The 14,932-nt window shown below is 45.8% G+C and overlaps 1 protein-coding gene across 3 annotated transcripts in view; it reads left to right on the forward strand.

The window, feature by feature from the left end:
- PAPSS1 (3'-phosphoadenosine 5'-phosphosulfate synthase 1) overlaps window positions 1–14,932 on the forward strand; it is an 88,488-nt gene that overhangs the window by 67,594 nt on the left and 5,962 nt on the right. For all 3 annotated transcript variants that reach the window (XM_029076681.2, XM_016227259.3, XM_007666758.2), the window contains exon 11: window positions 3,704–3,933. In XM_029076681.2, coding sequence (XP_028932514.1) covers window positions 3,704–3,933 — 230 coding nt within the window. The remainder of the gene's footprint in view (window positions 1–3,703; window positions 3,934–14,932) is intronic.

A 14,932-nucleotide genomic window follows, 5' to 3' on the forward strand; every position in this document is an offset into this window, starting at 1 on the left:
TAGACTACAAAAGGCTCTCCTTCCCGCAATGAACTGGATGAATCTTTCATTGCAATCCAATAAGATACCAAGTACAATAACATGGTTTTTTTTTTTTTTTCCAGGGGAACTTTGATGTCAGGTCCTAGGAATACCAAAAGTTTGAACTCTGAGAACTGTGGACATTACTAGATTTACCTTGCAGTTTTCTGAACAATTCACCATTGAGTGTTTCCACTCTAGTTTGGTTACTCTGTGAGCAGGCCTGGCTTAGGACGTGTACAGGGCAAGTGCCTGTATGGCTTGTGTTAGAGTCCCAAACAATAGCCACTATTCTGCTCCTCGTGCTAGTCCCTATCAATCAATCATATTTTTTGAGTGCTTACTGAGTGCCCACTAGCTACTCTATCAGTCTTTTAAAAATTTATTTATGGTATTAAGCCTTACTATTTGCCAGGCACTGTACTGAGTGTTGGAGTAGTTATAAGACAGTCAGACTGGAAACAGTCCCTGTCTCTCACAGTCTTAATCCTCATTTCACAAAAGAGGTAACTGAGGCCCAGAAAGGAGAAGTGATTTGCCCGAGGTCATCCAGCCAGACAGGTGATGGAGCTGAATTAGAACGCAGGTCTTTCTGACTCTCAGGCCCAAGCTCTATCCATTGGGCCAAATTGCTTCTCAGGTGTTTCTCAGTTCACAGCCCAGGGGGAGGGAGAACAAATATTTAATCACCATTTTACAGGAAATTGGGGGCATAGTGAAGTTGTGACTTGGCGGAGCTTGATTAGAACTCAGGTCTCCTGACTCCTAGTCCTTTACTTTATCCACTTTACCACAGTGTTACTCAAAGGTTTTCCGTCTCCCCAAGTCACAGTCTCCCAACAGTCTTCTCAGTAACTTTGAATACCTCAGCACTTATTACTCACAACTTTCTGTGGCACTTTTATATGTTTAAACAGTCTACTATTTAAGCACTTTGTAAATTAGTATATTGCGTCTGTCTGTGTGTGTCTCCCATTAAATTATAAACTTTTTGAACTACTTAGTAAACAATAGTTACTCACTAAATACTCTGGATTGATTGATTTTATAAGTGATTCATGAGGGGAAGTGATCCTGGCTCTGCCACTTGTCAGCTGTATGACTGTGGGCAAGTCACTTCACTTCTCTGGGCCTCAGTTCCTTCATCTGTAAAATGGGGATGAAGACTGTGAGCCTCATGTGGGACAATGTGATTACCCTGTAGCTACCCTAGCCCTTAGAACAGTGCTCTGCACATAGTAAGCGCTTAACAAATACCAACATTATTATTTTTTGGTCCTTGGAAGAAAGCTAATCCTTAAATTGAGATATTATACGTATCTGTAAACGGCCGTATTAAATGCAACTTTCTATTGTGATGCAGCAGTCAGTTGATCGGTGATATTTATTGAATGCCTACTATGAGCAGAACACTGTAGTAAGTGTTTGGGACAATACACTGCAATAGAATAGGTAGACTCGATCCCTGCCTCATAATCTGGAGAGGGAGAGAAACATTTACATAATTCCAGGTATAAGAATATGTTCATGTTGGGTGGGGCCGTCGGGGTAGCAAGTGTCTTTAAAGGGTACGGATTCCGACGCAGGGCGATCCAGAACAGAGGGCACATAGGGTGGGAAAATGAAGGATTAATCAGGTAAGGCTTCTTGAAGGAGATATGATATGAGAAGGGATTTGAAGATACTGAGCTGGTGGTCTGTAGGGAGAGGGAGCTCCAGGCCAGAGGGAGGAAGTGAGCGAGAGGTTGGTGGTGAGAGAGACAAGATGGCGGGCCAGTAAGTAAATTGGCCTTAAAGGAGCGAAGCGTCCGTGCTGGGTAGTTTTCTGGCCTGATGGGACGCCACCATCTTCTCCTGCTTTCCAGAATGGTCGGATCCCAGTAAGTGCTTTCAACTACAAAACCCTGGAGGACATGAAGAAACTTATTTGCAAAACCAGCTGGTGATCAGATTGCCCCCTCAGGCATGAGATTAGCCAGCCCTTGTCATTGTTCTTTGGGTGGGGGGGAGGGCTCACTTTCATCATGGAAATGCCTAATCCTTTCCTTCATCTGCAGAAACTGCTGGCCTTAATAGTACTCTCATCCCAAACCAGTGGGTTTGAGAAGTTTTAATTACTAAAATGTTGTTCACGTCTTTATTTTATTTAGACTGTCATTTGCTTTTTCACTGGGAACTAGTGGGTCTGGAGTTTCCAGTGATATTTGTTAAGCGCTTACTAGGTGCCAGGCCCTGTACTAAGTGCTGTGGTAGAAACAAGGCAGGTTGGATAGATGGATAGATTTCCCTAAGTCCGCAGGCATCGCAAGTGGCATGAACAGCTGGTTGTTGTAATACTGTACTCTCCCAAGCATTTAGTGCAGTGTTTTGCACACAGTGAGCACTCAGTAAATATGATTGAATGAAGGAACAACTGGTTCATTAGGCATGATCTAGTACTTGCCTTTGAAGAACGATTGGGTTCATTCATTGATTCATTCAGTCGTATTTATTGGGTTGACGATGCAGCCAGGGTGGGTTTCATAGTGATTAACTTGCCTGGAGGAAAGAGGTTCATTAACTCATTCTGTCGTATTTATTGAGCACTTACTGTGTGCAAAACACTCCACTAAATGTTTGGGAGAATACAGTATGTACAGCGCTGTACTAAGTGCTTGGGAAAGTACCGTACAACAGTAAACAGAAACATTCCCTGCCCACAAAAGCTTACAGTCTAGAGGTTGGAACTACAGTCTCTAGGACTGTAAGCTCTCTGTGGGCAGGGAAAGCGTCTACCAACGCTGTTATATTGTACTTTCCCAAGCACTTAGTACAGCGCTCTGCACAAAGTAGTGGTCTACACACAGTAAGCGCTCAATTAATGTGATTGTTAGGTCACTAGTGTTCCTTGTTTCTATGATGCTCTTGCAGTTCTCTGATAGGCCTACCCAATCAACAACCGATAATGATAATATTTGTGGCATTTGATATAGGCTTACTCTGTGTCAAGAACTGTTCTAAGCACTGGGGAAGATAACCGGATCAAACAGTTCCTCTCCCGCACAGGACTCACAGTCTAAGTAGGAGAGAGAACAGGTATTAAATCCCCATTTTACAGATGAGGTAACCAAGGCACAGAAAAGTAAAGTGACTCATCCAAGGCCACCCAGCAGACAAGTGGCGGAGCCAGGATTAGAACCCAGGTCCTCTGACGCCCACGCCCTTTCCACTAGGCCACACTGTTCCTCCTCTAGCCGGCGTCTAGGGGTGCTGTGTGTCTGACCTACCTCCCCCGTTACCCCCAATCCCACCCCTTGGTTACGAATCTGCCTGGACTCTGGAAATGATTCTCAGACCTCCTGTCAGGATGGGAGGAGACATGGCTGGATCTGCCTTACTCAAGGCAAACCTCAAGAGCAGGGCTATGTCAGGGCTCCAGAATGCTTCGTCCCGTCTGCCAGAGGGAGTTTACCATTTTAGGCCCGCCCCTGCAGGTTTATTTAAGCCAGTTTCCCTGAGGAAAATTGTCTTCAGATAATACTCTTGATCCAGGTAAACGAAGCTTTAATGCTGATGCTTTTAAAAAAAAAAACATTTCCCCTTGCTCCGGGCTCCCAGCATAATAAGTCATTGGTTTTTAAACCCGACCCGAGAGGGTTGTAATTGAGGCCATACCCTCTCACGTGCCAGTGTTCCTTTGTAGGTCCAGTGGCACTGCAGATCTCGAATGGTGGCCGGAGCCAACTTCTACATCGTGGGCCGAGACCCCGCCGGCATGCCTCACCCGCGGACGGGAAAGGATCTCTACGAACCCACCCACGGGGCCAAAGTGCTCACGATGGCTCCGGGCCTGATAACCCTGGAAATCGTTCCCTTCCGGGTCGCAGCTTACAATAAGAAAAAGAAACGCATGGACTACTACGACGCCGAACAGTAAGTGTCCTTCCCTTCCCTCAGCCCCTCCCCAAACCACTGCCGTAGGCCAGGCTTTTTTTTTCCTCTGTAGGAATGTGCTGGAGAGATCGGCTCCTTGGTTAGGAAAACTTAATGGGAGAGAGCCTCCTTGCACCTGCCGTCATCAACAGTAGCTAAGTTTTTCCTTCCCCCGGGTCAAGAAGAGCAAGTAGCCCTCCTTTTCTTTGGTGTAATGCATATATTATCCCTATAGGTTTTAGTTACCGGTTGTGCGAGGAAGGTCAGCTGATTAAATCGCATGCACGACCCAGGGCGCGGGTGTGTGTGTGTAGGTGACTAAGTGGCAGAAATGCCCTCGATAACTTCTGTGTTTTGTTCAATCTGGCTAGTATTGCTCTCAGACAGCCTCCCTTTTAATCATTTGGAGAGCTAAATAATTACATCAGTTCTCATAAGATTTTCCAAAGATTAATTCTATATTAGTTACAGGAGCGGCTCATTTTCTTGGAATTTTTTCTTTTCTGTTAGCAAATCTTAATAAGTTATGACTTTGGAAACTTGAAAAACCTCCTTCGTTTCCTAACTTTTTATATTTGTGTGCTCAAATAGAATTAAGTTGATGGGAATATGTTGGAAAGTGATTAAAATTTTGTGGCGCGCAGATAGCCTTTGATGTAATAAAGAAACACAGTTATTAATTATGCACATATGAGGTTGTCTGATGTGTGATTAATGAAAATCAGGCAGTGTCAGCTTGGAAACAATTAATGATTTTATGGGTGTAACATATTCTGAATTAGGTATCTCTGCAGGTTAAGGTTAAAGGAGGAGTAATTGCAACTCCTGCCAAGCTCAGCTATCACATTTATTACTACAGGGAATGCAAAGTTGATTAAAAAAAAAAAGTAAGCATTTAAGTTATAGGAACTTAATGTGCCTCATATTGTTCATGAGCAACCACTCAAAACATTCAGTTTTAGGAATGAATAAATAAAAACCCATTCTTTCAGATGTTAGGAACAAGCTTATTAGTGGTAATTCTGGCATTATCCCTAAATGTAAAACTTCTCCCCTCCCCGGTTTTATACAATAGATCTCTTCAATATGTGGTGGTGATGGTGGGTTTTTTTTTAAATTAAATACAAAATTGTAATTACTGAAATGACATTAACTCGCAGAAAGCGGGCGGTCTTATTTCATTGTGTCTCTGCTTCCTCTCGATTTCCAAGTTCTACCCCGTTGGCAGGTAACTTCTGTCGCACAAGCTCCAGCTGGGAAGGCGTTTATGTTCACTGTCTTTCTGGAGGTGGAACTCCACCAGTCTTGTCTAGTTAACACAGTGCCAGGACCTGAAAGAAATTAAGCCGGGCCTTCCAAAATCTGTGCAGAATGAAATAAAGCAGAACGATTGACCCACCGTATTAATACCGTAATGCTCAAGGCTACCGAAGTTCATTGCCGTCAGCCAAAGTGTCCCTCGGAGATCGAGAGGAAAAAGGGAACGGGGAGCGTTTTGTGATTGGATTTTTACCCGGTAGATTTGCTTTTTTGAACAGTGTCCACCTCTGTAAGATGCAGTCACCCACTCCACTGCAGCCTAGATTTTGAGCTTTCTTGAGAACTTATGGGAGGGGATAGAGAAGATCCATGACAGATCTTTCTTTTTGACACATTAGACTAATTATCACTTTAGTATTTTTCATGCTTTAAAAAAGTTGGTACCCAATCATTGCGGGCTCTGATTGTTTCTCATTAGGACATTGCAGCGTCCCTTCCAGAAATAGTATTTTGTTTTCATTTAATAGGACATTGGCACATTTTTCTCCGGCTTCAATGGACATCGTTACTTAGTTTCAAAAGATTTTCAGGAAACCGTTGACTCGTGATGGGCCAAACCCTCAAGCCGGCTTCAGTTTGTGTGCAGACCTTGCGTATGCATCAGTCTGAGTTCACACATGAGTATGATTAAATGCCGACTTTGAGGCCAAATTGAAAACTCTGTCCTTTTTGGTTTTCCATTGCATTATAGCACGCGGGTTTTACCAGACTAGAGAGTGGCTCGCGGTAAAAATGTTCATTCAGATAAGTAACGACTAAGGTTCCTGGGAAACCATTTCTGGCTTAAATACATTTCTTGTGTGCTACTTGTAGAGGATAATGGCTGCAAGGTGCACTTACAGATTTTCCCTTTCCAAATATAATTAATTCTGTACACCTTTCTCGTATGAGGTTTTGTGTGATTGTAGTGATGAATTGGCTACCTTCCTAACTAACCCAAGCATAGTTAGGCAGTGCAAGCTTTCTCATCAATATATTATATAGTTGGTGAAATTTGAGGACTCCCAGAGAATGTAAGACTGTGTGATGAGTTTTGGGGCGAGAGGAATATATTTAAAAAAATAGGTGTATACAATATCCCTCCTTTTCCTTCCCAAATCCTCGCTTCCGGAGTGTGGTCTAGCGGGAAGAGCATGGACCTGGGAGTCAGGGGACCTGTATTCTAATCCCAGCTATGCCAATGCTTGCATTGTGACCTTGAGCAAGTCATTTAATTTTTCTGGGCCTCAGTTACCTCATGTATAAAATGGGGAGTAAATCGTCTTCCCTTGAACTTAGACTGTGAGCCCCAGGTGGGACGGCGATCGTGTCCAACCTGATAAACTTGGATCTACTTCAGGGGTCAGAACAGTGGTTGCTGCGTAGTAAGCACTAAACAAATGCCATAAAAAAATTATCCTGGAAATATCCACCCTCGGCTTCGCTGACACTGTCCTCTCCTCATTCTCCTCCTTTCTCTCTGGCCGCTCATTCTCAGTCTCTCTCGCGGGCTTCTCCTCTGCCTCCCACCCCCTAACTGGGGGGGGGAGGGTCCCTTAAGGTTCAGTTTAGGGTCCCCTTCTATTCTCCATCTTCACCCACTCCCTTGAAGAACTCATTCGCTCACGTGGCTTTAACTTCCACCTCTGTGCCGATGGTTTCCAAATCTACATCTCCAGCCCCGAGGTCTCTCCTCTCTGCAGTCTCACATTTCCTTCTGCCTTCAAGTAGGCATCCCTACTTGGATGTCCTGCCGTCTCCTCAAACTTAACGTGTCCAAAACAGAACTCCTTATCTTCCCAGCCAAATCCTGTCCTCCCCATAACTTCCCCATCACTGTGGACGGCACCGCCATCCTTCCTCTATCACAAGCCCATAACCTTGGTGTTATCCTTGACTCCTCTCTCATTCAACCCGCATAGTCAGTGTATCATTAAATCCTGTCAGTTCAACCTTCACGACATCGCTGACATCTCTCCATCCAAACTGCCACCTCATTAATGCAAGCACTTAGTCTATCCCACCTTGGTTATTGCATCAGCTCCCTCCCAGCGTCCTGTCTCTCCCCACTCCAGTCCATATTCCACTCTGCTGCCCGGATCATTTTTCTACAAAAATGCTCAGTCCACGTTTCCCCACTCCTCAAGAACCTTCAGTGGTGGCCCATCCACCTCCACATCAGACAGAAACTCATTACCATCGGCTTTAAAGCAGTCAGTAACTTTGTGCCGTCCTGTCGCTTCTCGCTACTCTCCTGGGACAGCACAGCCCACGTACTTCACTCCGCTAATGCCCACCTACTCACTGTACCTCAATCTCATCTATCTCGTCACCTACCTCTCGCCCATATCTTGCCTCTTGCCTGGAATGCCCTTCCTCTTCGTATCCTTCAATGACTCTCCCCGTTTTCAAAGCCTAATTGAAGGCACATCTCGCCTCATTTCCTTTTCTCCCACTCCCTTCCACGTAGCCCTGGCTTCCTCCCTTTACGTATCATCTCCCCCCGTGCTACACCGCGCCGAGGCACAGAGAAGTTAAGTGATTTGCCTAAGCTCGCAGAGCAGACAATAGGTAGAGCCAGGATTAGAACCCGGGTCCTCTGACTCTCAGGCCCATGCTCTAACCATTAGGCAGAGCTTCTTCTAAATGGAACTTTATAAGGAAGAATCAACTCCACTAGCTGTCCCTCCCAGGAGCCAGTTCTTCACTTATCCATCCGATGTTGGACTTTCCCAATCGGCCACTGCTTCTGGGATGTGGAGACCCCAGGATAGTGCTCAGAGGCCAAGGCGGGGAAGGGCTGCAACTATTAATCTAGCTGATTTCTGGGCCAATTAGACACACCTGCATGAAGTATCACAGCCCAAACCACTCTTTTCATAACCATAACACCATGCTGAATTAGGGCCAAAAAAGAGCCGGAATCAGGGTCACCTAATGTTCAGCTGATCGAGAAGCAGAGTGGCTTAATGGAAAGATCACGGGCTTGGGAGTCAGAGGATGTGGGTTCTAATCCTGATTCCACCACTCGTCTGCTGTATAACCTTGAGCAAGATACTTAACTTCTCTGTGCCTCAGTTGCCTCATCTGTAAAATGGGGATTAAGACTGTGAGCCCCACGTGGGACAACCTAATTATCCAGCGGTTAGAAAAATGCTTGGTGCATAGTAAGTCCTTACAAATACCATAAGTATAATTTATTATTATCCCCCTTTTATGGTGCACACCGGGAGTGCCAATAGACAATAATCCATACACAAATCATCTTCAGAGTCCTTTTCCTCTGAAAATTAGGTTGCTAAAGTTACTTGATGCCCCAGCCGTGTGCAAATGGCAGTCAGTCAATCAATTATACAGTCAATTAGAAAAGCAGCAAGGCGTACTTGGTAGAACACAGGCCTGGGAGTCAGAAGGTCATGGGTTCTAATTCCAGCACTGCCACTTGTCTGCTGTGAGACTTGGTCAAATGACTTCACTTCTCTGTGGTTTGTGTTAAATGGGGATTGAGACTATGAGCCCCGCTTGGGACAGGGAGTGGTTCCAACCACATTCGTCGCCCTCATTAAGTTAATTCAGTTAAGGTAATCACTTAACTTCTCTGTGCCTCAGTTACCTCATCTGTGAAATGGGGATTAAGACTGTGAGTCCCATGTGGAACAACCTGATAACCTTGTTTCTCCCCCAGTGCTCGGCACATAGTAAGCGCTTAACAAATACCATCATTATTATTATTATTATTAAATTCCACCACAATCTTCCAGCACCCTGTGCCATCTCATACCTTCATTTTGCAGTCTCTCAAGCGCTTAGTACAGTGCTTTGCACACAGTAAGCGCTCAATAGAAACGATTGAATGAACGAATGAACTCTAGGACTGAGGAGCTTACTTGTACCTTCCTTAACATTCATATTTGCCGGTTGAATTTATTTATTTTTGACCACTCTAGTTGATGGTGTTTTTGTGTTCATCTCCCCACTTGGGGTAGAAGCTCTTTCTGGGCAGGGACTGTGTCACTTCAGTATTCTGTACTTCCCAAGTACAGGGATTGTGTTTGTTTACTGTGATATTGTAATAATAATAATTATGATATTTGTTAAGCATTTACTATGTGCCAGGCACTGTACTGAGCACTGGGATGGATACGAGCAAATTGGGTGGGACGCAGTCCCTGTCCAACATGGGGCTCACAGTCTCAATCCCCGTTTAACACAAACCACAGAGAAGTGAAGTGACTTGCCCAAGGTCACACAGCAGACAAGCGGCAGAGCCGGGATCAGAACCCATGATATTTTGACTCCCAGGATCGTATTTTAGCCACTATGCCGTGCCCTCTCCCAAGCGCTTAGTACAGTGTTCTGCACACAGTAAGCGCTCATGAAATACGATTCACTGTCTGACTGACTGATAGTAAGGGCTACTGTACGAGTGTGTACATAACTGAATCAAGAAGCCAAGTGTGTTTTTTGGAAGAATGAAATTAACATAGGGCACTAACCTGGCATCGAGATAAGTTAAAAGTTGAAAGATCAGTTGAAGAGTCCACTTTCCTCGTGATCGTGAGACCGCCACCTCTCCCAGTTGCCTCACTCAATTTTTAGAGTCGTTTTTGTTTTTTTTTATGGTATACGTTATGCACTTACTTTGTGTCTAACACTTTTCTAAGCGCTGGGGTGGTAAGTTAATTAGGTCGGATTCAGTCCCCATCCCGCATGGGGCTTGCAGTCTAAAGAGGAGGGAGTAAGGGTAATTAATCCCCATTTTATAGTTGAGGAAACTGGGGTAGAGAGAAGTTAAGTGAAATGCCCAAGGTCACACAGCAAGAAATTGGCAGAGCTGGGATTAGAAACCAAGTCCTCGGACTTCCAGGCCCATACTCGTTCACACTGCTTCTGTAGTAATTCCCCTAATTCCTCCAATGAGCGATACTTGACCTCAGCTATGGCGAATCGGGCTCACCTGATGTAAACCCATTAGATATGGGGTGATTAGATATGGGGTGACTGTCTTCAAATATCCAGACCCCGAGAGCGAGAAACGAAGAGAGTGCTAGGCACCGCAGATAACGAATGCAACAGCGCAGCTGGGGACAGTCTTTTCTTGCACACAGTTATGGAGTGATCTGGTCCGACACCTACAAGGGGATTTATAAATTCACACTGTCGATAATACATTCTCTGACACCGGAAGACAGTGAGATACATTTCCTGAGCAAGCCAATTCCTGCATTCTACGTGGGTGAAAAATGAGTTTTATGCCAGAAAGAGCATGGATCTCTTACTCAGGAGACTTGAGTTCTGTGCCCAGCTCTACCACTTGCCTACTATATGTCCTTGGGCAAGTCACTTAACTTCTCTGTGCCTCAGTTTCCTCATCTGTAAAAATGAGAGCTCAATACCTGTTATCGATGATATTCCTTGAGCACTTACTGTGAGCAGATCACGGTACTAAGCACTTGGGAAAGCCTGTAGAGGGTCTAAGGCTGTTCCTGGCCTGATTATCTTACACATGCCCCAGCTCTCAGCGCAGTGTCCGACACATAGTAAGCACTCAACCAACAGCACCGTGGCCGCAGGAGAATATGTTGGTTTCCCGAATTATAATGGACGTTTTGGATTCTCTCCTGTCAGAAGAGGTTCCCCGGGATTTCTTGGAAGCTCCGAATGCTTTCTCCGTCTTATTTTTCGAGCTTCCCCCCTCGAACGTGAGCCCTGAAGAGACACGAGCTAAAGGCCATCTGCTGCCCGTCGTCTGTCCGCGTGCTTATGGCAGGGGAGAGTCGCATGTGTGGACCGAGGATAGCAGATGTCTGTAAAATTTAAAAGGCTTCACAAGTGGCCCGGAGATGCCCTTCTCTGGAGTCGGTCAAGATGCCGGCCACATGTAGTTAGTGTGTGAGTGTAAGACTTCAAGGGTCCCACAGTACACAGGCTCACTTGTGAGTGTTGCTTCGTGGGATGTGTGTGGTGTGTGTTGGAGCACTGACACGCAGTCGACATTGGATACCGCCAGTCTCGAGCCAGACGGTTTTGAGAAGGAAAAACAGAGATATGTTTGGGTTGCTTTTTTCAGGTGCCATGAGTGTTTTGCCATTAATTAGTGTTTTGAAAGACTACAGTGTGCATAACTGGGAAAAATCAAACTGAAAAATGTCCTCGAATGGCTTTTTGCTCCCTTGAGCAGTTTCCACGTAAATTCACTCCAGAGTTACTTTAAGAGGGTGCCAGGCATTTTTCTCTAAATTTCAGTTTCATCGAATTACTGCTTCTTATTTTTAACCCCAATGGAAAGTTATCGATGGGCAAACAATATCTAAGGGAAAAAGTGCAAACGTTTTCAGCTTTAAGGCTTCTCGGGTCGTGCGGCTCTCCCGGCCAGTCCGATGGCCAAGGGAAGGCAGAGGGGCTATGGTGTATTTGCTCAAGTAGCGCTTAATGGAAATTCCCCCATAACTGGGGTGGAAATGCAAGTATGAAGTAGCCGAGAAATGTCTTTTCTTTAGCCCGGGTGCAGTAGGCCCAACAAGAAAACATGTAATAATAATAATGTCGGTATTTGTTAAGCGCTTACTATGTGGAGAGCACTGTTCTAAGCGCTGGGGTAGATGCAGGGTAATCAGGTTGTCCCACCTAAGGCTTACAGTCTTCATCCCCACTTTTCAGATGAGGTAACAGAGGCACAGAGAAGCGAAGTGACTTGCCCAAGGTCACACAGCTGACAAGTGGCAGAGCCGGGATTCGAACCCATGACCTCTGACTCCCAAGCCCGGGCTGTTTCCACTGATCCACGCTGCTTCTCTAGAAGTAGAAACAGTAGACAGTAGAAACAGAGCCCACGTCTTGTACGATGAGGAGAACGTTTGTGGCATTAAGGACAGATGGAATGTGAAAAGGCTTTGGCAAAAGAAATACTTAGGGACGTTGGTTCAAAAGGATACTTTTTGAAAGAATGCAGACTCCTAGATTGTAGGCTTTTTTTTTTTTTTTTACGGTATTTAAGTTATGTCAAACGCTCTTCTGAGCGCTAGAGGTAGGTTCAAGTTAATGAGGTCGGACACAGTCCCTGTACCGCAAGGGTCTCGCAGTCTAATCAAGGTGGAGAACAGGTAATCCCCATTTGACAGTTGCGGGGGGGGGGGGGGGGGGGAAAGAGGCACAAAAAAACAAACTGCCTTGTCCAAGGTCAGACAGCAAAGCAGTTCTCTAAGTTCATTCATTCATTCAATAGTATTTATTGAGCGCTTACTATGTGCAGAGCACCGTACTAAGCGCTTGGAATGAACAAGTCGGCAACAGATAGAGACGGTCCCTGCCCTTTGACGGGCTTACGGTCTAATCGGGGGAACGGGACAGACGAGAATGATGGCAATAAATAGAATCGAGGGGGTGAACATCTCATTAAAACAATGGCAAATAAATAGAATTAAGGCGATGTACATTTCATTAATAAAATAAATAGGGTAATGAAAATATATACAGTTGAGCAGACGAGTACAGTGCTGAGGGGATGGGAAGGGAGAGGGGGAGGAGCAGAGGGAAATAGGGGGAAAAGAGGGTTTAACTGCAGAGAGGTGAAGGAGGGCGGTAGAGGGAGAAGGGGAGCTCAGTCTGGGAGGGCCTCTTGGAGGAGTTGAGTTTTAAGTCGGGTTTTGAAGAGGGGAAGATAATGAGTTTGGCGGAGGTGAGGAGGGAGGGCGTTCCGGGACCGCGGGAGGACGCGGCCCGGGGGTCGATGGCGGGACGGGCGAGAACGGGGGACGGCGAGGAGGTGGGCGGCGGAGGAGCGGAGCGTGCGGGGTGGGCGGTGGAAAGAGAGAAGGGAGGAGAGGTAGGAGGGGGCCAGGTGATGGACAGCCTTAGAACCCAGGTCCTTCTGACTCACAGGCCCATTCATTCATTCAGTCATATTTATTGAGCTCTTACTGTGTGCAGAGCACTGTACTAAGCGCTTGGAAAGTTCTCTCTCCACTAGGCCACACTGCTTTTCATTTGGACATTTGGACGCAAGGAAGAATGAATTTTAATTGGGCTGGTCTGTTTTTTCCTTTCATCAAAAAATCAATTCAGAGTCATCCAGTCCACTATCCCTTCACTCCTTTTGCACTGCCCAGTTAGCGTAAGCTCTTTGTATCGGAGCGAGTTTGCCTCCTCGGGGCAGAATTTGGTTATCTAACAAGCTAGTTTTCTTTCTTAATGACTTCTGTGGGAGAGCTTCACCGAATTATCCGAGGAGCGAAGTACGCGGTAGGCCCGGTCTATTTTACTGGGTCACCTGATGCTCAGCTGAACCAGTAGGTCTGGTAACCAGCTCCTTAAAGCACAGGCGATAGAGGATCGGGGTCTCGGGAAGACTCGAGCTAAGGAAAATTCACACCCGGTACCTCTCACTCGATCCGATGCCGAGAGCCTGCACGCTCGGGCTGGGTTCGAAGGAGGATGTGACAGAAATGTTTCTGGAAAGCCCAGGTTGCGGCAGACCTGCCTTCAGAAAGTTGAGGAAGGGGTGGTGATTTCGGTGCTGAAGAGAAACAGCTAGTGGATAGAGCTTGGGCCTGGGGGTCGGAAGGACCTGGGTTCTAATCCCGGTTCCCCTGACGTCTACTGTGTGACCTTGGGCAAGTCCCTTCACTTCTCTGGGCCTCAGTTACCTCCTCTGTCAAATGGGGATGAAGACTGTGAGCCCCGTGTGGGACAGGGACTCTATCCATCTTGATTAGTTTGTACCTACCCCAGCCCTTAGAAGAGTGCTTGACATGGAGTGTTTAACAAATACCATCATCATTATTAGCATTATTATTATTATTATGGGAAGCGGCGTGACTCAGTGGAAAGAGCCCGGGCTTGGGAGTCAGAGGTCATGGGTTCGAATCCCGGCTCCGCCGCTTGTCAGCTGTGTGACTTTGGGCAAGTCGCTTAACTTCCCTGTGCCTCAGTTACCTCATCTGTAAAAGGGGGATTAAAACTGTGAGCCCCACGTGGGACAACCTGATCACCTTGTATCCCCCAGCGCTTAGAACAGTGCTTTGCACATAGTAAGCGCTTAACAAATACCACCATTATTATTATTATGACCTAGAGGACCAGGTCAAGGTTAGAGATTTCCTTGAAATTAATAGAGAAAAGATGTCCAGTTTAGGTTGTACCTTCCCCAACGCTTAGTACGGTGCCCGGCACATACTAAGCGCTTAACCGATACCAAGTTAGTAGTAGTAGTATAGAGCGATTGGATTCTGATTATTTCTTTCCTTCATAATTTCCTTTTTTCATTACTCTTTAAGGGCCCCTTCCTATGGCAGATCTTGTATCTAGTAAGATGATGTGATGAATTCCTAACATGTGGGGTGTTCTTGTCTCATCCTCCGGAAGCGTGCTGCTTTTGCCAAGACATACAAATTTAGCTTCCTAAATTTGGGCAGAGGGAGCAGCCAGCTGTTTTGCCTCTCTGCTAACCACAGAACAAGAAGAGATGGCTGCGGCACGAAGGATTTAGGTGAGAGAAATCATTTTCTGCCAGGGAGGGTTGCTAAGCATGACGGCGGTGACAGAGATTATAGAATCTCTTTCTCTAGGACTCTTGAAGCAAGGGGAGAGAGTCTCATCTGTGTGGGATGGTTTAGGTTAGTCCTGCCTGAAGGTGAGGAAATGGAATTCATCACCCACCTCTCTTGCTTCTGGCTTTCTAGCCTTATTTTAGTTATTGTTT

This window comes from Ornithorhynchus anatinus, chromosome 12 (assembly GCF_004115215.2).
Source record: "Ornithorhynchus anatinus isolate Pmale09 chromosome 12, mOrnAna1.pri.v4, whole genome shotgun sequence".
Classification (NCBI taxonomy): domain Eukaryota; kingdom Metazoa; phylum Chordata; class Mammalia; order Monotremata; family Ornithorhynchidae; genus Ornithorhynchus; species Ornithorhynchus anatinus.